We start from the raw sequence: 26,381 nt of genomic DNA on the forward strand, positions 1-26,381 counted from the left end.
CTTTCACTTCTCCCCACACCTTTTTCAGGGACCAAACTGTCGTCACCGGAGACGCAGTTGCTCTTTTCACCGTTCTCGGGTGAATCTGTCCCTAGTGGCAAAGGCAGCTCACAAATACTGTTGGGTTGCTTTCAGGCACACCCCGAGATCGCCACGCCGAAACTTTCGACGCGTCTCTGCCTTCCTGTTGTAACACCTATCGCATATCGATGACATGACAACCGCTTCCTCGCTTGCACCTACCAACATGGAGATCTCTGTGGCCGACGATAAGATGGAGATGGCTTCCCCCTATCAAGGGCATGTGGATGACTTCGATATTGATATCGATATCATGGAAGACCAGGCCTCCGTTACCGATAAAGATATGATGGTGGCAGACGAATATTTTGAATATGATCATGATGGTACCCCCGATGAGGACATGGTCGACGATGTTGCGGAGCCGACCATGGTTGATGCCGACGAACCTTATACCGGAGCGGATTACACCGTCGAAATGCAGGACGAGAATGAACGTATCTACGAAGCGGAAATGCTAGAAGATGACTACGAAGAGGACAACGATACCCCTGTCGTTGAAGCTCAAGACGAAGCACCGATTTCAGCCGAAGCTCAGAACCAAGCCGTAGAAGGAGCGCAGTTGCCAGAAGAGAGCGCTGTGATGCCCGGTGATAGAAATGACGTCCAGCAGGAATTCCAGGAGGAACCCCGTACCGATCAGCAAAGTCATGCAGATGCACAGAATGACCACCCGCAAGATGCTGAACAACTCGTTGACCAATCAGAAGAACATGCCCCGCAGCAGCCTGAAATCGACACAGCCGAATCGACCGAAATCAGAAAGCCCCTCAACGACTCCAACACGGTGGAGCAAGAGTCCCAGAATACCGCGAAAGAAGACGACCGGGGAGAGACTGCTAATAACTCCGACCAGCCTCAGGTCCCGGAGACTGGTTCCAGCGATGCTGAACCTCCAGCCGATGCGCACAAGGATCCAGCTGCAAAGCTAGAGAGCACAGTAGAAGCAGAGCATGAGGAAGAAGGCCAAGAAGGAGGAGGAGGAGGAGAAGGAGCAGGAGAAGAAGAGGAGGGCCAAATAGAGGAAGAAGGACAGCGCGTTAAAGGAGGACATGGAGAAGAGGAAGCAAAGGTCACAAAAACTCAGGAACGCTCTTCGGAGGAGCAAGTCGTCGAGCACCCAGCCGAGCGAGAGGCTCCGGCGACGGAACGCACGCCTCTCTATCCGGTCAAAGTCTATTACCAAGACAATGAGATCTCACTGTTTCCTCCTCGGGAAGGCGACTCGTCGGAGACGTTCTTTCTTGAGGATGAGAGCCTGGCTTTTGGGTCTTTCGGAAAACTCTTCGAATCATGCCGTGACGTATTACGTGAACATATCGGAGATGGTGATGTTCTTGTTGTAGATGTCGAGGCTCTGAATATTCAACTAACCGAGGTTTGTCACTTGTGAATCCCTACTATTTGACATGTACTAATAATGACTCTAGGACTCACTTCACATTGACAAGGTCACACTGCATCAGATCGTAGACCTGTACCTCCGTCTTTGCCACAATGACGGGGTGGAGGAGCCGGAGGCGCTCTATCTTAGCCTTAGCACAAGGCCCACAGTTGCTGCAGAGCTATCCTCTCTCTCTATAGCTGCAAACGAAGGGAAAGGATTGTCTGAGGTCTACTGGGATGGTTACGGTGAAGGAGAGGCAGCCTCCGCAGAAGTTTACGAGGACAATCAAGAAGTATTCATTCCGGACGATCCGGACGATGTTCAACAGGAATCTTCCGAACCAGAGGATGTTCATAGTGATTTTGAAGGAAACTATGAGCCGGAGGTCGATTCGTCGCTCCAGACAGAAACTGCTGCACAACAGCAAGGAGGACATGACGATCAAGACCATGAGGATCATGATCAAGCAGCGTCAGACAACGGTGATGCGGGTGGCCCCACTTCAAGTGACGTTCGGGAAGGAGATAATGACCGGGACAGCAATCGTCATGAGGCTCATCTGGCTCAATCTGAGTCTGCAAAGTCTGTTGATCATCACGAGCCAAATGAGTCTTATGAATCAGAGGAGCAATCAGAGTCCACTGCTACGGTGACTCAACAGCCCCTGCCTGACTCAGCAGACGATCTAGCCCACCATGATCATGATCATGATTATGATGAGCATGAAACTGAGTATTACGGCACGGGAGTTGCTGATGAAGAAGCATACCGGGAAGAGGAAACTAATGTAGATGCTACTGAACACTACGATTATCAAGAAGATGCCGAAGCTGTCGAAAATGCCGATATTTCCGGAGAAGCGGATGAAGAATTCGACGGCGATGCGACGGCACCAGATGTGGAAGAACCCCTCGCATTCGAGGAAGTTCATGACAACGATCAAGTCCAGGATGGCACAGTCGACACCGACTTCCATGACCTTCAAGACGACGAGGGAGAGGTCCATTCTAGCGGCCCAGACGAAGACGCATCAAAGGAGACTAAAACGGTTCCGGATAGAGCCTCCCAGGATATCCCAGAGGTCACCAACAAGTCTGCCGAGGATTTGAAGGATGACTCACTAGGTACTGCGGAAGATCTGCTAAAGAGCCCCAGAAAAGACCTTCGACATGCCGTCGAGGACACCAATGTGGATGAAGTCGAAGAGCCGGGAGAAATCCACGATGAAGCCGAAGCAGCTCCAGCTACACACGAGGAAGCCGATGAGTTGACATTTGACGATGAAGACTATCTGGATTTGGGAGTCCAGGATGGACTGGCCGCCGGCGATGAGGCGGATCTTGCCAAGTCACCAAGTCGCGGACCAACGAAACGTCATCGCGAAGCAGAGGATGAGTTTGAGTTCACTGAAACCCCTACTCCGGATGCAAAACGTTCTCGGTCGTCCTAAATTTTTCTTCCCTACCCACACCATCTGTTCACCTTGCCCTTTCACACACAACCGATTCCTCCTTCCTTGGGATTCGAGCTTCGCGTAGGCTCCATCTAACGATTCCAGCATATTGGGACCGAGCTGGTCTAATATGAAGTTCACGATCATTGGAACAACCCTGATACGTGACGAGCTACTAATGATGTTTTCGAAAGATGGCATCGGCCAATGAACTACGGAGACTTTGCAGCCATGCAATCCAGACAAGGTACGTGTTACTTCGATAACCCCCCCTCATGTTTCCTCCCACCGGACTGGTATGGCCGAGGCGATGATTCAGGGTCGCCTTGGGCACTCCATATACGGGGTGTAAAACTTAGGTTTGTACTTGATACCTCCCACCATCTTCAAATAATATTCTTGCCCTTGTGTTCTTTTTATTCCTCTTTGGTCAGGGATACCACCTATGATGAAGGTCTTTTGTGGCGTCTGGGAGTGGATACGCATCTCTGCTGTACTCGATGCAAGGCGTTGTTGTCATGTTAAATTCTAGGTAGCTTCCGCGCTGGCGGGATAGCGATAGTTGATTTTCTTTTGCGCCTAATCTCCTTGGGAGTTACAAAATGACAGTTTTTCCCTACTTCAATTCGGGTTTCTGTTTGTATCAGCATGTTGTAGATATTCAGAGGCTTCCTTTATTTGAAAAGGTTCCGAAGCCGAGACGTAGCTTGCTAGATAGGAAGACAGGCCCTAGAACGTGCTCTCCTTCATGACCGTGCTACTAGCTAGACGATCAACATTATCTAGAACATAGCACGAATGATGCAGATGAGATCCGACAGGTCCAAGATCACGATAAGATGAGAAGAATATAAGCTACTACAACTGAGTTACTGGTTGTGGGTGGATTGGTGTGATGAGTTCAATCCCCGGCCATGCCAAGGCGGTAGACACCATGCTCAGACGATCGGTGAAAAGCGCAGGGATTGAAGCTAAACCCAGGCAGGAGATGAAGTTGACCCCGGAACCAGAATTGAGGCGAGGGTTCCTATTCTTAGGCGGCCACCTTACGTTTCAAAACGCCGATCGGATACTGAAACCAGGCTCCTCAAGGGGGGCCGGGCTGTGGCTGGCACGCCTTGATTGGGTCACTGGAATGGCCACCGTTGCCCTTCTTTTCAGGCTTCATTACACTGTACCAGAACTCGAACTTTTACACTGTGTAGAAGGCAATGTTTGAAGAAGTAACCCGTAACCAGTAACCAGTTAATTAAACCGACTGTGGTTATCTAATCCTCCATTTATACGTACGGTACGTGTAATGCACCCGTTTCCCCATGTGAAGCAAGCCAGGCTGAGCAAGTACTTAGTAAGTAGTAGTAGAGGTGATTAGTTATAGTTACAAAGGGGAACGAACAGAGACTCAATTACCCAATTTCATCAGCATATTGTATCAGCAGCTCTCGGGGAAAAACTAGATCACTAACTCGGTTAGTTAATAGGAGTTCTCTCCTGGTGCTTACCTATAATTAGAGAGAATCTAGTCGTAGCTAGCAGCAATGTTAGTAGTGGTGGTAGGGATCATTCCTGGCGGTACAGAAAAGAAAGTACTGCCTGGGTATGGTAACTTTTAATTAAACGCTGGTAACGCTGGAAACATGCTGGTTGCTTCAGCCGAGGACAACTTGGCTGGTGTCGGTCACGCTGTCGCCAAAGGAAGATTAACTGGTGTCTGTCCTCTTTGGACGACGTCGACCGCCTCTGGTTCTCTTTCCCTAGGTTTTATGCTTTTCCGTATACTCCTGCCGCTAAGAGTCTCCCAGAATCTCGCCTTCCACCAGCCAAATATCGCCCCCAGCCCGTAATATCTTGGGTTTTGCCTCCCTCACTCGCTTCAACCACTTACGCGCGTCCAGATCCGGGCCGGTTCCGTCTGAAGGGGAAAACCCCACCGCACGAGCGCAGGCAGCCAGCCTCTAGGATCAGACAGGGTAACTAACAAGCTCTCCTTCGATCGCAGGAGTTCTCGACCCCCCCAAACCTACTGCCGCATCAAGGCTGCAGCATCTTACCCTGTCCGGCTTACTCGCTCCTTTCTGTCACCCTAACCTTTTTTTTTTTCTTCTCTCTCGCCTTTGGTTGTCGTTGTTGTTGTTGCTCCTCCAGTCCTTACCTAGGCGCTGTCGCTATTGTTTCTGGACTGCCGGTCATTGTTGGCGCGCGCTGCCGAATGCTTGGCTCAAGGTAGTCAACTCACTCAGTCATCAACCACGCCAACCCGTCCACCCTCTAGCCTTCCCATCGTGCCTCTCTTCAGCTCCGGCTCGGACTACACCTGTCCCAACACTCGTTAACATTGAAGTCGCTCAATTGCAAGGAGCAAACAGCTCCGACAGTTTCTAACGATGCTCTCCGAGAAGTATGATACGACCTGTCTCCAATCTTGGCCCGTTGGGACCATCATCGGATTCGCAATGTACTGACCGTGCGTAGGTATATCGGCCTCATTTTGGCCATTACATCAACAATGGCGATCGGTATGAGTCTTCCGTAATGGATTCGTTTTCTGCAGAAGCTGACAAGTATTAGGTACAAGTTTCGTCATTACGAAAAAGGTTCGTTCGTGTCCAATCGTCGTCGATGACCAGCCGCGCGGAATTGCCTCTCGACGATTTTACCGATCTTCGTCTCGAATAAACGACTGATTTCTATCATACAGGGCTTGATGCAAGCATCCGAGAGGCATGGTTTTGAAGGAGAGGGTTTCTCATATCTCAAGAGTCCCATATGGTGGGGGGGAGTGGTTACATGTATGACAGGCTCTGTTCTATCGACTGTCGCTTGAACAAGCGGAGCTGACTGGTGATGATGTAGTGGCCGTTGGAGAGATCGCCAATTTCGCAGCCTACGCTTTCGCACCCGCTATCCTCGTCACGCCCTTGGGTGCGCTAAGTGTCCTGATCGGGTGAGACTCCCCATCACGGGCCGAAGTTACTATACAATGGGCTAACAGGCCATAGTGCTGTCCTTGGATCGTATTTCCTCAAGGAAAGACTGGGTACACTTGGGAAGCTAGGTTGTGCGATGTGCCTCCTTGGCTCCGTCGTCATCGTCCTTCATGCGCCCCCAGACAAGCCAGTCGAGAGAATTGATGAGATCTTGGGCTACGCGCTGCAACCAGGTATGGACCGATACATTTAATTACAAACTCCCGTTGTCACCTAACACCATTCTCCCATAGGATTTCTAATTTACTGCCTCGCCGTTGCCATCTTCTCTACCGTCATGATTTACCGCGTCGCTCCCGTCTACGGCAGAAAGAACCCTCTGATTTACATCTCCATCTGTTCCACAGTCGGCTCCGTCTCAGTCATGTCGATCAAGGCATTTGGTATTGCGGTGAAACTCACCTTGGGAGGCAACAATCAGTTCACACAGGCCTCGACCTACGTTTTCATGATCGTCACGGGTTTCTGCATTTTGACTCAGATGAACTACATCAACAAGGCGCTGAACCAATTTTCTACCTCAATGTAGGTGCATGCCGAGCTTGCAAGCCGTGGATGATTGCTAACAATGTTTGGCAGCGTTAATCCTCTCTACTATGTCACATTTACGACTGCGACCCTGTGTGCCTCATTTATCCTTTTCAAGGGATTTAACACCACTGACGCTGTCAACACGATCTCCTTGCTTTGTGGATTTTTGATCATCTTCTCCGGCGTATATCTTCTGAATCTCTCCCGGCACGACCCAGATGGACGACAGATGCTCAACGCGAAACTTGACGATGAGGGAATTCCAACGGACGGAATTGCCGGATTCCAGACTCGGAGGTCTATGCAATCCCGTCGCAGCAACGAGCCTCATCGTCGGAGCTCCTCGGGGACCTACATGAACGGGCACGGAGACCGTGAAGGGCTTATGCGTGCCTATGATGTGGAGAGCCAGGCATTCGGGCTGTCCGACCTAGCCGGGGACAGTGACGGAGAGCCAGGTCCTACTTACAAGCGAAGTGAAGAAGTAGATCATTCTTCTCATCAGCCCAACAAGACTTCCGCACTATAGAATGATGCGATGCCTGGCTGGTTTTCTTTTGCTTGCCGGCTTCATTTACGACCCAGAATATTGCTGTGACGTTTTCCTTTTCTATGTTGTGCTTCTCTCATCTTGCTTTATTTCTTTCTCCACCCACTTTGTTCCTCCTCTTATCCTCCTCGATGACCTCTTATTACCCCGTGGTTTGTGTTGATGTCCGCTTTCTGAATGCATTGTACTTTTACTTCTCTCCCCAAGCGCGAGGAAATACCAGGACGAGGAACAAGAGATGCCCATGAATGATTTGGATGTGCATTGGGATTGTTTGTTTTGAGTTCGTTATCTCTGACGTTTGCTGGTTATCCTCTTTTCTGGCATGAATCGCGGGCGAATCGACTGCGATAGATCCGAACTGTATATAGGCCCTAGGATAAACTTGGCAAGATAGATCTTTGTGTATTGACGCGCGGACGACCGGGCTGTGAGGCCTTTCCTACAGTGGAATCTTCGACTTTACTATGTACACCGTAGATATATCTATCCTCTACCATTATCTACTAATCTGACCGCTTAGTGGTATGGGGCGCAGGTGACGTAAAGGAACGATGGATGCCCCTCGAGATCGGGCTGGTCTTGTTTTGTGGTTGGGTTTGGCCGCCCAGTGGGGTTCGCGGATGAAGATCGATGATGTCGGGCTCTCTCTGCCTTGTTGTCCTGACAGGCGTTGGGATTAGTCTTGGGCTAGTGCATCTACCGACCTTCTTTTGCCGGATGGCCTGTTCTATAAAATCCCCACCGCGGAAGCCATAATTTTGAGATATATGCCGAGCTATGGTGTGGATGAACAGGCTAGAGATGTTCGGCTCTGCAGCTTAGGCACCGCATCGTCCACTGAGTCTTCGCTCGCCTCGGAGCTCTTTGCGCTTCCCCACTGACCGCGACCGTCGCAACCCCGCGAAGCTCAAGCGACATGCCGAGCTTGCTGCGAAAGCTAGTCATCATCGCCGCTGTCGATGGCCTGATACTCCAGTCTTCCGGCAATGGATTAAGACATGCTGGGAATAATGAGCCCAGCTCTCTCCGCATTGACTATAAGACCAACAAGGTCTCCTCGCTCCCCGCGCCGGCCTCGGACCTGGACGAGGACAGAGACTCCGGCTTAGAGACTTATGGCCTCGTCGGTAAGCAGCCCGCCCCTTGCTTGAATACTAGTGTAGCTTTTCTCTGCGCCCTTTTTTTCTCTCTTGCGTCGGCTGTTTATGTCCCGATTAGTTGCAGAAAGCCTCTTCGCTAACGTCCAACGTGCATCAAAGGGCTGCTATCCGTTGCGTCATATTCTTTCCTCATCTCTATCACTCAGCGGCAACAAGTGGCTCAGATTCAGGGAAAACCCATTTATGCCGTGACTAATGTCGCGGTAATCCCGACCTCTTCGCAAGCAGATGCGATTCGCGCGATCTCTCAGGCAAAGGAGAGCCTATCTCAAGGAGAAGGTGGACCGGGCGAGACTGCCTCCGATGACAGTAGCACGATTTCGGACACCGAGACTGAAGGCGGCGACACTGAAGTTGGCACCGTTCCAGCTTCCCCTGAGCAGGAAGTCACTCATTCCAGAGCTCGCAGTGTTGGCAGTATCGCTGAAGATGTGATTGGAAAGAGAGTGCGATTCGGACGTTTTGCTGCAAACTGGCTCTCAAGGAAAACTCTTGGATTGCCCGGGCTTGGTACTGTAGGTCATAGTTCTGCAGAGCCGCTCGTGGAAGATGACAAGGGGGAGTCCAAGCCCGTATCTGCTGAGGTGAATGATGAACGTGCAAGCCCTGTCTCGCAGAGTCATGATGCAACGCCTAAAACACTTGGAGAGCCGTTTCCCTCCGATCCAACCGTGGAGTTGCTTCCGAAATTGCTACGTTATACCAAGATGATCTTTTCTTCCCAGAATTTCTTTTTTGCATATGATTACGACCTTACTAGGCAGTTCGGGACGCAGGAAGAGTCACCGCTCAAGAATCATCTGCCGTCGCACAAGATCGTTGATGAATTGGTATAAGCCTTCCCCTTGTGACGGACAAGATGCACGTGCTAACTCACCATCTCCAGTACTTCTGGAACCGGCATCTGATGGCTCCCTTTATCGCAGCTGATGCTCACAACTATATTCTTCCGTTGATGCAAGGTTTTGTTGGCCAGCGAGAGTTTACCGTTGAGGCTGCAGAGTCTACGGTAGAGAATCAACCCTCAGACTCGGAGAAGTCCAACGAGGAACTCAAGGAAGGACGCATCCTGGGTGACAAGCAAGAGGCAGAAGCTGTTCAAACCAGCGAGAAGAAGCGTGATTATCTACTCACCCTGATCTCGCGACGATCTGTCAAGCGTCCAGGTCTACGATACCTGCGCCGTGGTGTTGATGACTTTGGGAATACCGCCAATTTCGTGGAGACCGAGCAGATTCTCTCCGTTCCGGATTGGGATCCGTCCCATAATGCCTACTCGTACCTTCAAGTACGCGGATCAATTCCGCTGTACTTCTCGCAGTCACCATACGCCTTCAAGCCAGTCCCGGTTCTGCACCACTCCACTGAAACCAATCAACTTGCCTTTGATAGACACTTTCGAAATCTCAGTCGAAGATACGGGAAGATCCAGGGCGTCTCTCTCATCGACAAACAAGCCGGAGAGTTAAAGCTTGGAGAGCAATATGAGAAGTTTGCAAAGGCTTTGAATGAGTCAGGTGGCATAGATGGTGTACCGCTTGCACTGGAGTGGTTTGACTTCCACCACGAGTGTCGGGGTATGAAATTCGAAAATGTAAGCCGCCTAGTGAAGCATCTGGAGGAGACGTTGAGCGAATTTGGTGATACCGTTATTTGCAACGATACTGTTCTCCAGTCGCAAAAAGGTATTGTGCGCACGAATTGCATGGACTGTCTGGACCGCACTGGGGTCGCGCAATGCGCATTTGGCCAATGGGCCCTAGAGCGTGAACTGAAGCGCGAGGGCATCAACATCGATCTTGGGCGTGACTCTTCTACTCGATGGTTCAATACTCTATGGGCAGATAACGGGGATGCTATTTCTAAGCAATACTCCTCGACAGCTGCCCTGAAGGGCGACTACACAAGGACGCGGAAACGGAATTACCGGGGAGCGCTTAATGACTTCGGTCTAACACTCTCCCGTTATTACAACAACATTGTCAACGATTACTTCTCGCAGGCGTGCATAGACTACCTGCTGGGCAATGTCTCTACCCAGGCCTTCCAGGAATTCGCGGTAGAGATGCAGACTACGGACCCAGGAATCTCGGTCCAGAAGCTCCGGCAGAACGCGATCGATACCAGTTGCAAGATTGTTATTAGCGACCAGTCAGAAGAGTTCCTGGGTGGCTGGACTATGCTAACCCCACGGCAGCCGAATACTCTAAGGACCATGCCATTCGAGGAGGCGGTGCTTCTACTCACCGATGCAGCTATCTACAGTTGTCGCTTTGATTGGAACGTCGATAAGGTGCTATCGTATGAACGCATTGACCTACATTCCGTGACACGGATCAACTATGGCACCTATATTACGTCGATTCTGACCGAGGCCCAGACCGACGAGCAGAACAACGTTGGGTTGGTGATTGAGTATCTTGCTGGCGATGAGAATGCGCTGCGGGTCAACACCCGGTCGCTCCAGAGCCAGGTTACCTCGCAATCCCTCGACAGCAATGCGCGCCCCAGCACCGAGTGGAACATGTATGCGTGGTTCAAGGGAACCCCCCGATCGACCACCCGACTCTTAGCGTTCAAAGCACTCCCGCAGAACTCGACGGGGGCGACAGTGAGACAACCGGATTGGGTGCGCAGTATCTGCGAGGAGATCGAGCGGGCCATGAGAGCAGGCGAGAAACGACATGATGATGACGGAGCGCAGAGTTCCATTATCGAATCGTCCGAGATCATTTCAGTCGAGGAGGCGAAGAAGCGGACTGGATATCTAGAGCATTTGGTCTACGACATCAAGAAACTGGTGTGGGCGTAGAGGAGTAGACAGGGGAAGAGAAAGAGGTTTCGGTCATATTTCTTAAATCAAGTGACTTTCTGCACAAGGGTAGTAATGATGTTCATAACTTCCATAACTGACCCGATGTGGGTGATAGATGCATTGTTGGGGTACATACATTATCAACAACAATACTAGCCAACTACTTAACTCTTCAGGTTAGATCCTGATCCACCCTATGCACGCGATCAGGGCTTAGGCGGACTATTTTCTAAGATAGCTCTAAAGGAAGCCCGTGGGAGAAGCGCACGATGGATCGGAATCTCTGACAGGTCATTCTGGCATCGTGATGGCCTAGTAATCCCCGCCGCCGACCGGGTCCCATGATACTGGAAGACTGGGGGGTGAGTGGAGGGGAAAAGGCAACCACTGCATGAGGGGAAAGGATAAGTTACCGACTCCAGAATTTCGGGATTGGCATCCATGCATGGATAGTAGGAACCAGTGAGGAAGTATCCTTGAAGTCGAAGTTTCTAGGGAGAAACATCGTAAGGGTGGAATACATGCATGGTTGATTCAGCCCCAGAGATAGGTACTGCTAATGAATCGGAACATAATAGAAAGAACATTCAGGAACTGTATTGAACATGAGGTCTACTGTGTATGATATGCTATTACCAAGGACAAACCTACCCTGTGAAATATTCATTATATAGATGCATGTCAAGTGCCTCTTGCCGGTCTGTGTTCGGAATGGAATCCTCTACGTTAAGGCAGGTAAGGTATGTATCAGCAGGTAACTGGAGAAACCAATGTGTATCAGTAATAGTCGCCGGTTACCATACCGGGCAGATGGTTGCCTTCATCTGCCTGGCGGTGGCATGTTTAATACTGTTTCGCTGATTACCGCGGCCACCAGACCTCTGAAAGATAGAGAACATCCCAAGTGACGATACCAGCCATGAACATGAACATCAACATGAACATGAACATCAACATCAACATTCCTCCATGTGTTTCTGCCCATCGCATCGTCCCAACTTGATCATCAGCCAGACCAGACTTATCCGTCTGACTGAAGTCAGAGGAAGTAGGATACTAGGTGGCTTCATCTTTTTTTTTTCAAAGAAGATTTTGCCTGAATCGCTAACCAGCCAGCCATCCTTCCACTATTTCCCTACGTAAGGTGCTTGGAAGTACTGCTACAACACAAGTAAGTATCTCCGGGTGCACGGCCTTTTCCATGTAAAGAACCCAGTTGCCAGGAGGACCACTACTTAGTGCCACAACCACTCAGAACTTTGGTTGCTTTGGTAGTAGTGGTGCTAAGTAGGATTGTCCGCGGTGGCTCTGCCTCTCTCCTTTGCCTCTCCCTCTCTCTCTTTCTCTCTCTCTCTCCCGCTTTCTCTGTCTGTGTCTCTCCGCCAGCCAGGGGAATTTTTCTCTTGTCGTCACCGGACAGCCTTCTGGCTCCATTGCGACTACTTTGGTCCACTTGGGAATATTTTGTGCGCTCGAGTCGCGCTTCTACTGTTCTGAACAACGGATTGTTTTTCATGAATTAAATTCCTTTGTTGATGCTTTCTGATAATAATTTATTATAATTTATCTTATTTTCCCTTGTCTTTCAAATTCTTTTCTATATTTTTTTTTTCTCTCTTAGCCTTTCCGGGGAAGAAGGGGCTGGAGCCGCTTCCCACAAGTTCACGGCGGGGTTTCTTTGGGCTACACAACGTACCCTTCCACCCTCTCGGTCTCTCCCTCTCTCCCTCTCTCTCTGTCTCTCTCTTCATCCCCCCTCGTCGTCCTTCTTCCCGCAATTGCTCCCCCTCCCTCTGCCTTCCACCTTTGCGACACCATGGAATGGCAACCGCAGGACGATCCATTGAGGCAGCTGGCTTGCTGCCTCAAGGATTCCCTTAATCCTTATGATCGCCCCCTCCAAAAACAGGCCGAACAGGTGTGTCCTCGCTGTCGCTTTTCCCCCTCTCTCTTAGTCCGCTTTCTTTCCCGACTTTGAGTTTTTTTTTTTTTATGCTTCCCCTCCCCTCCATCAACTTCAACAGAATGGCTATTTCCGGAGCTTCGCGGTCGCTGCAACAGCACCTATTCTACCTCGCCTTCTGTTTAGCTTTGCTCTAGGACCTTATCTTTCGCTTTGAGAAAAAAAAAATCGGCTGACCGGAGCTCTCTTTCTGCCGTCTGATAGATGCTAGTACAAGCAACCTCGTCGCCGGATTATGTCAACTACATCACCTACCTCTTCAGCACCCCGCAGGCTTCTCCGGTGCTGGGAATGGATAGCCAGACCTACGACATGGTCCGTTTCGCCGCTGCCATGAACCTCAAGACCAAAATTCACGTTGCCTACAACACGATCCCCCAACCTTGCTTGACCTATATCCGATCGGCCACCCTGCTCGGATTGCGCGATGAGAACCCTCATGTGCGGAAGTCGGCCGGAACAATTATCACAGAATTGGTGCAACAGGCGGGGCTATTAGCCTGGCCTGACGTGCTGCAGGAGCTGCTGACCCTCGTCGAAAATAGCTCCGGTGACATCCCGCCCATGGCCCAGGAGGCTGCTATGTCTGCTCTTTCCAAGGTTTGCGAAGATAACCGCAAGATCCTCGACCGTGACTACCAAGGACAATGCCCTCTGGATGTCATCATCCCCAAGTTGCTCGAATTCACCTCGAACCAGAGCTCCAAGGTCCGCTCAATGGCCCTCGGCACCATCCACGTCTTCCTCCCGCACAGACCCAAGGCCCTGATTGCTTCAATGGATCTGTTTTTGTCGCAATTGTTCCAGCTCGCCAATGATTCGAGTACCGATGTTCGTCGCACAGTGTGTCAGACTTTCGCGCAACTGGTGGACTTCTCCCCCGAGAAGCTCATCCCACACATGGAAGGGTTGGTCAACTATATCATCATGCAACAGCACAACCAGGAGGACCCGGAGCTTGCGCTTGACGCCGCTGAGTTCTGGCTTGTCGCGGGCGAGCAGATCAAATTACAGCAGCCCTTGGCTCCACACATGTCTAAGATCGTCCCGGTCTTGCTCCAGAGCATGGTTTATGATGAGGATGAAGCCATTAGGTTGACGGGCGAAGGAGATGATGCCGAGGACGAAGACCGCCAGGAAGACCTCAAACCACAGTTCGCCAAGTCCAAGAGCGGTAAATTGGATATGTCCAAGTCCGGTCAAGCGAACGGAAACGCAGCTCCCGAGGAGGAAGACGATGACGATCTGAGTGAAGGCGAGATTGAGGATTCCGAATTCGGAGATGATCCCGAGGACGAATGGACGCTCAGAAAGTGCTCCGCCGCCGCGTTGGATGTCTTCTCGAACGTCTATCACGACCCGATCTTCGAAATCATTCTGCCCTACCTGAAGGAGACCCTCCGCCACGAACAGTGGCCCCATCGCGAAGCTGCTGTCTTGACTCTGGGTGCTGTTGCAGACGGTTGTATGGATGCGGTTACGCCTCATCTCCCCGAGCTCGTTCCCTACCTCATTTCCCTGCTCAACGACGCTCAACCTGTGGTGCGACAGATCACCTGTTGGTGCCTCGGCCGATACTCCGAATGGGCGTCACACCTGGGAGACCCGTCGGAAAGAGCGCGCTTCTTTGAGCCTATGATGGAGGGTATCCTGCGCAGAATGCTGGACGGCAACAAGAAGGTTCAGGAGGCGGCTGCCTCTGCCTTTGCAAGCTTGGAGGAGAAGTCGGACGCGAACTTGATCCCCTACTGTGAGCCCATCCTTCGACAGTTTGTGCAGTGCTTTGGAAGGTACAAAGACCGGAACATGTACATCTTGTATGACTGTGTCCAAACTTTGGCCGAGTGCGTCATGGGGGAGCTGGCGAAGCCTCAACTGGTTGATATCCTTATGCCTGCTCTCATTGATCGCTACAACAAGGTCTCGGATCAGTCTCGGGAGCTGTTCCCACTCCTGGAGTGCCTGGGATACATTGCGGCGGCCTACGGCGACGCCTTTTCTCCCTTCGCCACTCCTCTCTTCCAGAGATGCATCAAGATCATCTACGAGAATCTGCAGGAGTACATGGCATCTGTCAACAACCAGGCCATCGATGAGCCTGACAAGGACTTCCTGGTGACGAGCCTGGATCTTCTGAGCGCGATCATCCAGGCGATCGATCCGCAGAAGAGCGGCGAGTTGGTCGCCAACTCCCAGCCCCGGTTCTTCGACCTGCTCTGCTTCTGTATGGAGGATCCGAACTATGAGGTCCGTCAGTCATCGTATGCTCTGCTGGGTGACTGTGCGATCAACATCTTCCCTCAACTCGAGCCCTTCATTCCTAACATTATGCCCACTCTGATCAAGCAACTGGATCTGGACCAGATCCGGGATGATGATCGTCACACTGGATTCAGCGTTCTCAACAATGCCTGCTGGTCGTGCGGAGAGATCGCCGTGAACGAAAAAGCCGCGCTGGCTCCGTATATGGAAAAGCTGTACCAGGGGCTTTTCATCATCATCAACAACGAGGAGATCATCGACTCGGTGAACGAGAACGCTGCGATGGCGCTGGGTCGGCTTGGTATCTGCTGCTCCGATCAGCTTGCAGCTCGTCTGAATGAATACGCCGGAGTCTTCTTGAAGTCCATGAACAAGATTGAATTCACGCGCGAAAAGGCATCCGCTTTCCTCGGATTCAATCAGGTGGTGATGAAGAACCCCGCAGCCATGGAGTCCTGCCTGGTGGACTACTTCCAGGCCATCGCTGCATTCCCCACCAAATCGATGAACCAGGAGGACTACCGTGACATTCAGACCTCATTCCAGCAGGTGTGTAACCTTCTCTTTCCCTCATATCTTTCAAAACGTGTAGCTGACTCGAATGATGATGCAGGTGTTGCAGGGATATAAAAATATGATACCCAATTTCGATTCATTCCTGTCGCAACTTCCGGCCCATGTTGCTCAGAAGCTTCGTTCTGTATACCAGATTTAGATCTATATGTTTGTCATGTTAATGTTTCGTTTGAACGCAAAATGTCATGGCGAAAGGCGCATAAAATTGCATTTCCTTTTCCTTCTCCCACGCCGGCACCTGGCTCGGTGATTGTCTGCTTCCGATTCCTGGCCGGGATCAAGGACCTTTCTCCGGGCGGAGGGAGTGTGGTTGAGAACACACCGTCCGATATTCAAGCCTTGATGTGGCGTGTTTGGAATCTGTTTTCATTCGACTGTGCGTGGATCGCCGTGTCGGGGTCTGCATAGAGGGAGGGCTAATGGGCTGGCTGGACCGTGGGCAACCAAAATAAAAATAGGGACAAAACGAAAAGAGCAAAAAGCGGATGGACATGAACCCCTGGAATAGTATAGCTCGGGACTATATAACCAGGATGAAGAAAGGGCAAGGGGAAATGAACAATGAGACATGCCTATCGATCCTGTACCCTTTTTATTCCCTTTTTTATTTCTTTTATATTTTTTTTTTTAGATAGACTAGTAGAATAGTATATTAGATAGGATAGTCTGATGCACGCAGGAGGGTCGGCTGGCACCTGCTGTGTGTTTTTCAATCTGGCGTTGTTCTTCTTTTTATTTTACCCTCATGAAGTGAAGTTTATTTTATCTGCAAGTGATGATGTGGGGGACATGGTCTATATATCTACACGAGTGATGTATATAAATTGAGTTTGACATCATGATCGACAGACAGATGCCATTTACTCAGTGATGCAGCCAGTAGCTACGTAGCTAGCTAGTTGGTCCGATCCACATGACAGTATCACTATCAACAAAGAGCAAACTAACCTAATACTACTTACTGAAGAACAAAATACTACAGTACATTTTTTTCAGTCTAACCTGATGCCTATACTCATTCCTACATCATTTTTTTTATGAATTGTGTGCTACATAACCCACACTTGACTTCACTAGTAGTAGTACTAGTTAATTAACACTAGTAGTTATCTCCTATGTCCGACATTCGGATCCGAACACCCTGGTCATTAATCTCTTAATCCCTGCACCTCCGGGCAACCCTTAAAGCTTTAGCGTTGCAGCATACCCCAGTCGGTCTGGAACAGGTCATATCCATTTATCCAGCGCAGCGCAGCACAGCGCACAGTCACTTACACATTCTCTGGGCAAGGCTACCACCACCACCACCACCATCATAGTCATGAAAAAAAGCACACATCGGCCTCGCCGATAGGATGACTGATGTCTATGGAACAACAGAATGTACGACATGACATCAACCACTACGTCAGATAACTTTCAATAATTCCAGTCAGATATATCCCTGCAATATAGCTGGCGGGTTGTTGATTGATTGGGTGATTGGTTCATGCGACTTGTTGCATGCTGCATGATGAGCGGCAAATAGCATTTCTAGGAGGGGAGTCAGTCAGACAGAAAGACAGAAAGAAAGAAAGAACTAAATAAAAAGAAATGAGAGAATTCAGACATGGGATAGAGTACAGTAAGCACTATGTAACAAAACAGGTGTTTGCTCCTTTGGGGGTTTCCGCTTCTTCTTCCATCTTCTGTGGAAGGTTCCATGCAGGTAAGTGAGCAGGGGGGTGTGTGTTTTGTTAGTTTGGGGATTTAGTTAGTTAGTAGTTAGTTAGCTGATTAGGTTGACTTGGGGGGATGGATAGATGGAAATATGGATTTGTCAGGTAGTGAGGTAGTGAGATGGCATCATGGATGGCGCGGTATGGCGGCTTACTCTTCTAGACTGATAAATTGCTGCTTGACGAGGTAACCAATTGATTCGAATTAAATCATCAACTTCAGCTACACACTACTAGATCCGTTGATTGTCTAGTAGGCTAGAAATGGATTGATAAGGCATAGGTAATCATTCCCCATCATGTACGTACGCCATTTAGGAGTAGTCAGAGTAATTGACTCAAGTATGACTCCTACCCAATCAGGGTATCTTCGGCGAAGGCGAAAATGTTTCGGCCGCTAAAATTTACAAGTACTGCAAGTGTATTTTTTTGTTGAGCAGGTTTTTTCGGAGATTAGCCATTGCGCCGAGACTAAGTACTATCTCTGTCTGTCTCTCTCTTTCACTTCCTCTAGAACAGACTACTTCTGTGTGTTGTACTGTAGGAATTTAGTCGAGTATCGGCTAATGCATTGTTGGGGGGTTTTTCCTGGTCATACCCATACTAGACCTAGTCTTCAACTTAGCTAAGGCTGTACTCTGTACTACCAAGTTCAAATGAGGCTGTGTGGCCAACTTCTTTTTTTGTTTTCCCTTTTTGTTTTGTTTTTTCTTCTGTGTACCCATTTCCAAGCACGGCGCAGTAGTGGTGGTTAACTTTCCCATAGACGCGCCCGACGGGCTGGATCCTGGGGCTGGAATGATGGTGATACTGAGCGAAATAAAATCATCACTGGTGGGTGATCGATCCTTCAGGCAGGCCACGAGGGAAACTGGACGAGTTATTGGGTTCTGACATGATTGATCCTGGGCCGCGTGTGAATTTGGGGGCTAGTTTTGGGTGGCAGTTGTGAATTAGTTAGTTGGTTTAGTTAGTTAGTTAGTCGCCTTAAATTTGTTTTTCTCTGTCCTGCTCATGCTGATGCTGAATATCATCCCCATCTTTTTTTTTTTTTTTCCCTACTAATTAGACGTGTATTATTTGATTTGTATTTATTGATTTAGTTATTTTAATTTTTCCCTTAAAGTTGGCAGATCCCATTTCCGGGTTAGTGGGAAAAACCTGGACTCCTCCCGCACTAACCAGATGCGGTTGTATCTGGCGAGATTGAAAAGAGACAAGACTGAAAGAAAAGAATGAAGACGGCGGATCTGCCGAGCCCAGCGCCTGTCTGTGACTGGCCCACTTCTTCCCTGTTCTGGTCACCCCGTCCAAACTGATGCGGAGAATGGCTATGCCTTTGCCATTGGCTGGTCGGAATCTGGGATCGGGTTGCTCCGACCGACAGTTGCCTGACTGGGTCTAAGGAGGTGCTAACTGGGCTAGTCTTGACTAACCTCCGTGACCCCGTGATCGAGGGTACTTTGGACCGATGAATCATTCAATCAATCAATCAATCAGTCATCTTCTTCAAAGGTACTTACACAGTACACCGAGTACGGAGTAAGGTATGGAGTATACGGTGTACTTGCTCTTGTTTACTCCAAGTTGGTGCGGCAGTCGGTCGCGATCCATTATCTAATACTATCTATCTATCTCCATCTTGCTAGAGAGCTAGTAGTTGATGGGAGCATCGTCCCAACGAACCATGGACGCTTTCCTGAAGATCGTTTCAAATTTAATTTTGACGGCCAAGAAGGGTCCAGCTGCTCCTTGCCAGTCCGCCTCTTGGTATTCTACTAGTAGTGTACTAACTAGCTAAACAAATAACCTACAAAACATCAGTCTCATCATCCCCTTCGTTTCTTCCTCGAACAGGGATGTGAGTGCATCATCCCTACACTACCCCCCCTCCTCCCCCTCCATCATCACATGGCATATGCTCGATTTCTTCGGGATCTTGGGAACTTTGTCGCGATCTCCGGGACGAAAACGTGGCAATGAGGCTTTGTGCGACGATGCATGCAACCAGCCAGGCCCCCCTTCCATCGCTCACCCCTCCCCCTTACCCCCCCCCTCCTCCATCCCATGCCTCCATGGCTGATGCAGGTCGAGCCTCTTTTTCCGCTGTCAGGCGGGCTCTAGATTTTAGCTTAGTTGAGACGACCCGAGAGAAGACCGATTATCGAGAGAAATTGACTGGTGGATTCCTGCTGCCTCTCCTCCAACAAGGTTTCGGCCTCAGACCTTTTTTTGCCCACTCTTTTACAGTCTCAGCCTCCCCGTGACCGTGGACCCGGCCCGCAGCCCCGGATGGTTTGGCACCATCAACCCTGGCTCTGCTTTAGTTTCTTTGGGTCATCTTCAGAGTTTCGATGGGTCCGGTGGATGACGGTTGTTGTGTGGTCGGACCAGATTGTTGGTCCTCCCCCACTAAACTGTGAATGTCCAAGCGTGGGCGAACTAAATAACGGAAGTTCTTCTGGCCTCTCTCTCTATTCCCTAGTAGTTAAGTCTAGTAGTCTACCAGCGTTATCCATCAGCGCCCTCTCTCGAATCCTGGCTCTAATCAACACACTAACAATGCTGGTCGTGGAGATTTCCCTTTAGCTTTATTCTAGTTGAACTTTACCCTTCAGACCGGTATCGCCGCCGTTCTTTGTTTTCTCTTTTTTTCTCAAAAATTATTATTTTGTTTTCTCTCTCTTAATTATTTTTTAATTATCCCGCTCAACCGTTCTGTAACCAGCCAGATTACTTACTTCCCTTCCTTACTACCACTAGACTAAATACGACTAATCAATCGCCATGCCGTCCAGCCCTGCTAGAGTTTCCCGCCGTCTGATGAAAGAAAAAAGAAAAGAAAAGAACGGACAAAATCACCGAGAGCCTGGCTGGACCATGAAAGGAATTCAAGTATGACAGCTGACGCTGTTTCATCCGGCCGATTGGGAAATCGACGTCTTGCAAGATCACATTGGCTTCCGTCCGTCGAGGCTGAAACCGTGTTACTTAACTCTCCGTAATCGTTCTATCTCCAGATAGTTGCAGCATGTGGACCACAAAAGCTCTGTGTCATACAGAAGAACTTCGCCCGGGTGCGGTGCAAATGGAGTGCATTTAGAAAAGAAGAAGAAGAAAACGATCTGTTTCTCCGTGTTACAGATATCTTAGACTATCGGCTGAGGTAAGGCGCCATACCCATGCCACGTCCCACGTCCGTCCGTGCACACAGCTGCGCCTTCAAATCCTCATGGTGGATCGCGCGCGTCTATCATAATCGACCACCGCCCGGGTTCCCTCTCTTCCTGTAACTAGATAACTCTCCAATCGCAGCCCCACTTGATGCTATGCAATGGAAGGTCGGGTTTTTTCTACGAAAGGAAGGCCTAAGCTACCAGGATCCTCTAAACTAGTAGCGAGGCTCATCTTCCATGCTTCCTGTCAGTCGTTACGTTGGTTCAATCCTGCGTTGAAAGGAGGGCACCCGCCCCCCACCACTGTCCTTTACACAGTAGTTAGATACGTAGTAGGGGGAAGGGGGGCTTGCTTGCTTGCTTTACAGCCTCGATCCCAAAAACTTTAGTTCGGCCGGGACTAGACTAAACCTACCGAGCAGCGCGCCCCAGGACCCAAGACTAAGGATGATGATGGACGCCTTTCCAGCAGGGCAAAAGTTGAATCGGGGTCTTGGGGGGTCTTGGCCGGTGACCTGGGGAGTTTGTCATCGCCTCAATGTCAACTGATAGGCAGGAAGGAAGATGAAGAAAGGTATCTCTCTGCAGGTTTTCTGAAGGTTGTACTTATTGTCCATACCCCCGCCTCCCCCCCCCTAGTCCCGCGGGTCGGATACTGCATGGCTTATCCTGCACCGTTACACAGGGTCTTGCTCGGCAAAAGAGCAGGCATGGCTGACTGGCAACCCCTGGACACAACCACCACCCCCCCCCGGGCGCGGCCAATCACCGAAATGAAATCCTGCAGATTGGAATTTCATCTGGCGCTTTGGTCGGCTGTCATGGCCAGATTCAGAGTCCTGCTGATGACGTCCTGATTGTAAAGTAAGTCAAGTTGTGCGCCCGTAAGGTATGGATGGATAGGAGTCGAGCTTGTGAAAGATCGCATCCCAAAGTCTTTTTGGGACATCATGAAACTGTCGGCTACCTATCAACGCAGTTCAACGCACTTGAGTCATGAGTCTCCTTCGGTGCCCATTTAGATCATGGTAACCGCGACAGGGTGGTGACTGTGATGACCCGCTGCAAGTATCGAATACCCACCCTGGTAAGGGGAAATAATCTCCCAACTGCTATCAGAGGCGCCAGAGGGATATCTACTAGCGACCGGTGCCTCCACCCTAGCGTTCATTAAGGTTGTGACTTGGCCGTGGCCGTGAATAGTCCTTTAGGTAATCTAATTTTTATTTTTTTCACTTTTATTTTTCTTCTATTTTTTGACTGTGTTTGGTCACCCCTCCGGAGAGCAAACGGGGAGAAAGGAAGAGGGGTTGTTGGGTCACCTTTTTCAGGCACCATGAACGGTGCGCTCAGATCGCCCTGCAAGGCAAACTACTCGGTGTATAACTAGTATGTGTCAAGTGCAAGCGACCACTAGTTGCTCAGTACTTTACCTGTCTTGGCGCCGGGTGGACGGACACTTTGACGAAAGTTGACATCTCCACGAGAGGCTAAGTCAAGTAGATAAGTTAGCCAAGTAACTATAGGAAATGAGGAGAGAGAGAGAGGAGATGAGGGGGGGGTAAGATTGAATGACGAGCAAGGAAAAAAGCAACAATCACCTCAACCACCCCCCTAATTGGTATGAAAATAAAGGGGGGAAATAGAATTTACGGGCTACCCAATCAGCAGCACATCGCTTATGGCAGACGACTACTTTGGAACTAAAGTAAACTAAACTACTGCCTGTCAAAAACTCACAGACCCTGGTTATTTCTTGGTAATTCCGATTGAAGAGATGGAGGATCCTGGCTTTGCAATCCGCAGCATGGCCATTTGTCGAAGTTTAGACCCGAGCAAGTCAAGTGCCGTTCCGTTTATAAATCGTGGCAGCGATCCCAGCACGGGCGGAACGACTTAGCTTCAGTCGCTACTATAACGATCATCCTGGATGGCCTAATGTGGTAGGATCGGTGGTCCATCGATCACCTTATTCGATGGTTCGCCGATTAGCACCCTTACCGGTACGTAGTACGTTAGCCAACGTGAACAGAGGAAAAAAAGGCGGCTGACTCTGTTCGAGCGGGTCTGATTAGGCTTATTGCAGTCCGCGGGGGGGTGGGCATGATGATCTGTCCGTTAGGCAGAGAGAGGGAGCGAGAGGGAAAAAAAAAAAAAAAGGAAAAAGAAAAAGAAACGGACGGGCTACGTAGGTACCAGGCAGAAGGGGAGGTATTGTAGGTACTAGACCAGGCCATAGTCCATGTTGCCTACAGATCTTACTTGCGCACTGATGGTCCATCTCCTAAAGTGGTCCTCACAACGAGGGAAGCCTGGCCGGCCGATCCAAGAAAGTACCGCTCTCAATGGAAGGTACTTGCAGCCGATCTGAATGATGATAGACGGACCAACTCCACCGCAAGTGACAGGCTGTCAGTCCCAACCGTGTGTCATTTGTGTTTCTTGTATCAAATGCACAGCCCAATGGTGAACCAACAATGTGATTTAAGCCCAGCCCAGAAAAAAAACAGAGAGAGAGAGAGTGTGTAAGTTCCTTCGGCCCAAGTCTAAAGGGAGGAAGAACCATAGAACAAGCAGACGCCGCTGGCTTGGTATGGGGAAGTGCTCTCCACCAATATCAAGAATGGAAATCGGAAAGGCAGAGCGCTTCGGAACCACACTTGTATCCCGCCAGAGTTTGGGTTGAGGATTCCGCAGACCCCGTCCAGACACCTGGACTCTAGACGACCCCCGGGGTTGTCTACTAACTTACCAATCTCTCTCTCTCTCCTTGTTTCTGTGTCTCCGCTGCGCCCAAGCCTTGGGGAGGAATGGGAGGTGGGAAAGAGGGAAAGCATTCCTCAGACCCTGACCGCCACCACCATCTCTGGGGCTAGAAGGGCTATGGCATGATTCTGGGTTTGGGGCGTAGAGATGATATTATTTTCTTTTTTCTTTTAATTTTTGGGGATGGGAGAGAGAGTGAGAGGGGATGACATTGCTTCTTCTGATGACGAAGGGCGTTTGAGTTTCTGGTTCCATCGATTTGAAAGCAGTGGATTGGCGATGAACTCCAGATTGTTGCGGCTTAGACCTGACGAGGAGGAGGGCCTTCCTCCTCGGAGGCTTGTGAATCCCGTCCCGCCCACTGGAAAGGAAAAAGTGGAGGGATCACCTTGAAAGAGGGGAGATGCTCATACTACCGACAGGACTTGAAACGGACAAGCCAGTAGTAGAGGGGACGGAACCAGGCCGAATCAGACGGGATGGAGCGAGGATCGATCAGCAAATTCCCACACCGGCCGTCAGTTCATCACCGGCAGAGTCAGCAGCACACTAAGTGAACTCACTGCTCCATACTGGATTTTGCTCGGCATACTAACTCAAGAAGGAGTGATTTCTGGCGTGTTTCATTTGGACGGATGGCCCAAGCACTTCCACTGGCGGTGATGCTGCCATGTGGCCGCCCCGTGCCCTCGTCTTCATTGGCCCTGGGGCTATTCTAGCAGCCAATGAGCAGCTAGAATACACATCTCAAAACAGAATGTGGATGCCAGCTGCCTCGCCTGCACTAAGCCTGTCTCGGCAGAAGAGGCTCAAGTCGTGCCAATGGAGAAATTCCCATCGCGAATAATCCGCAAAACAGTAATCTCAGCGAGCCTGAGATCCTTTCGCTGCTACTCAGGATGATTATGGTCGGTTCTTCACTTGGCCAGATGAAATCATCATTTCTCACACTCAGTCTCTCTCTCTCTCTCCCCTTCTCACCCGAGTCATTCAGACTAATCAATCCAGACACCATCCCCCCTGCCTGCAGCCATGGTCCGATCCTCCTGCTCCTCCTAACTTACCCTCCCCCATGTCGGGCTAGGCTCACTCGACGGATTCCATCCCCCCCCCCCCCCCCATCATGCTTTTTTTTTCTCTGGCTCGTCTGTTTCCCTGAGCATCCAGATCGGCCATCGTGGTGGTAGTAATTTCTTTTTCTCTCCTTCTCCGGCACTCCTCCGGTCATGACTGGCTGTGAGGACTGTCTGGAGATCAGCATCTGACCGGTCGTACCGTGGCGCTCAACATCTTGGCTTTCGCTAACCCCAGAGATTCCACCCTGACTGATTGTCTGGGTGTATCTTAATGATGATGATTATTTTTATTATTATTTTCGAATTGATAGTAGTGATTTTATTTTATTTTATTTTTTGGACTTATTCCCATTTGATCTCTAGGTTTCTTGGCCGTCTTGTCCCCTAGCAAGTAGTATTTCAGCATGATTTCCTTTTCTGCATTTTTTATTAATTATTTCTTTTCTCATCCCCTGAAATGCAAACGATCTCGTTATTTATTCTAGTTACTTAAGTAGTAATTTCTTTTTCTGTTTCCCTCTCTCTCTTATGATTACTCTTTTTTATTATTCGTCTTCCCTATAATTCCTTATTCTGGCATTCTCTTTAAATTACCAAATCCACCGTCGCGGTCCCTCGACCCGCAGCTGAAGGAGAGAAAATTGTGGCTGCAGCTCCTCTCGTCCTTTACCGGCCGGTTGGTCCTGACCTGTTGATTGTTCCCCAATCCTCCGCCTCTTCTTATACTACTTAATACCTGCTAGTATTGCTGCTGCTGCTGCTGGTCTTCCTTCAGTCCCCCCCGCCTGACGACCTTGCCTCTTTTTGTCTTTCTTCTTCTTCTCTATACTCCTTTTGGCTTGACGCAGGGACATCAGAGAAAAAGGAAAAGCAAAATCAAAAAGAATTACTTTTACTTACTTACCCTCCCACCGTTTTCTCGTATTCCCCACGTGTGTATCTCTGCTGCTCTTCACTGGGGCTGCGGCTCGAGGTTATTTTTGGACGCCGCATTTGCTGAGCCAACCGTGGGCTGTAATTTCTGGCCTTCCGATCAGATTGGGTTTATCATCTTCTGCTCTTACTTCTTATAATATCCCGGCCTGGCCCATCTCCGCATCTGGTCTCTCCCCTCCCCCCATCTTCCTTCTGTCAAACTATCACTATTCCTATTCCTCTTATTATTGATCCTCCTCCTTGCCTGAGACAGTTCCTGTGCTCAAGCTTTGACTCTTTGGTGACTGTTTCATCGCTCGTCTTCTACTTACCCCACCGCACCTCTCTGCTCTCTCCCTCGCTCGCTCCCGTTTCTTGTCTAGCCTTCATCGTCGCCATGGCTGGTCCCGGTGGTGGCCCTCCTCGCAAGAGCCACACCAAGTCTCGGTTCGGCTGCAAGACATGCAAGCGGCGGCACATCCGTTGTGACGAAACTTTCCCACAATGGTAGGTTTGTTTTTTGCCTTCTGCAAACTGCAGCTGTGTAGAATCGCTGCTGACCATCACAGCCGGAACTGCACCAAGCACAACTGTCGCTGCGACTACATGGATGTTGCCACGGTTCACGACGACGCATCCTCCATGCGCAACGTACCCGACCTGCTCATGTCCGCCGAAATCGAAATGGAGATCAAGAACTGGCAGTTCACAGGCGTCGCTCCGTTTGCTGAGCTGCTGCAGTTCCCGCGTACCTGCTGGACTAAGCTCTCGCTGACTGATCTGCGCCTGATTCATCACATTGTTGGCCTTTCTATCGATCTCCAGCGCCGGGGTCTCGCTAGCTGCACTATTTGGGCGCAGAAGATGCCTACGTGAGTGGTTGTTTGTTAAGCCGCAGCTTGGCAGAGTTACTGACGTTTGTATAGTTTTCTCGCTATTGCCATCGCTAATATTTTGTCATA

At 49.9% G+C, this 26,381-nt stretch overlaps 5 protein-coding genes across 5 annotated transcripts; all 5 read left to right on the plus strand.

The window, feature by feature from the left end:
- Nucleotides 1-214: 214 nt before the first annotated feature.
- On the plus strand, nucleotides 215-2,918 carry An01g14280 (uncharacterized protein; the record flags this gene model as incomplete). Its single annotated transcript, XM_001389784.3, has 2 exons — nucleotides 215-1,459; nucleotides 1,512-2,918. 2 exons carry the CDS (start codon nucleotides 215-217, stop codon nucleotides 2,916-2,918), a joined length of 2,652 nt encoding a protein of 883 aa, XP_001389821.3.
- A 1,640-nt stretch (nucleotides 2,919-4,558) lies between these two features.
- Nucleotides 4,559-6,968, plus strand: An01g14290 (uncharacterized protein; the record flags this gene model as incomplete). Its single annotated transcript, XM_059745713.1, has 8 exons — nucleotides 4,559-4,761; nucleotides 5,067-5,144; nucleotides 5,394-5,437; nucleotides 5,490-5,515; nucleotides 5,720-5,843; nucleotides 5,914-6,081; nucleotides 6,142-6,433; nucleotides 6,488-6,968. 8 exons carry the CDS (start codon nucleotides 4,559-4,561, stop codon nucleotides 6,966-6,968), a joined length of 1,416 nt encoding a protein of 471 aa, XP_059599859.1.
- A 940-nt stretch (nucleotides 6,969-7,908) lies between these two features.
- Nucleotides 7,909-11,312, plus strand: An01g14310 (uncharacterized protein; the record flags this gene model as incomplete). The annotated part of the gene is made up of 4 exons (XM_001389786.3): nucleotides 7,909-8,119; nucleotides 8,252-8,982; nucleotides 9,039-10,954; nucleotides 11,144-11,312. The coding sequence occupies 4 exons, from the start codon at nucleotides 7,909-7,911 to the stop codon at nucleotides 11,310-11,312; spliced, it is 3,027 nt and encodes a 1,008-aa protein (XP_001389823.3).
- A 1,471-nt stretch (nucleotides 11,313-12,783) lies between these two features.
- An01g14330 (uncharacterized protein) lies at nucleotides 12,784-15,907 on the plus strand (the record flags this gene model as incomplete). The annotated part of the gene is given in 4 exon segments (XM_059745726.1): nucleotides 12,784-12,885; nucleotides 13,135-15,653; nucleotides 15,706-15,715; nucleotides 15,806-15,907. Coding segments are annotated over 4 exon segments (2,733 nt in total).
- A 9,909-nt stretch (nucleotides 15,908-25,816) lies between these two features.
- Nucleotides 25,817-26,381, plus strand: An01g14350 (uncharacterized protein; the record flags this gene model as incomplete). The annotated part of the gene is made up of 3 exons (XM_059745734.1): nucleotides 25,817-25,926; nucleotides 25,989-26,291; nucleotides 26,346-26,381. Coding segments are annotated over 3 exons (449 nt in total), but the record flags the coding sequence as incomplete, so codon positions are not given.

The sequence above is a fragment of the Aspergillus niger genome (genome assembly GCF_000002855.4).
Source record: "Aspergillus niger supercontig An01".
Taxonomy (NCBI): domain Eukaryota; kingdom Fungi; phylum Ascomycota; class Eurotiomycetes; order Eurotiales; family Aspergillaceae; genus Aspergillus; species Aspergillus niger.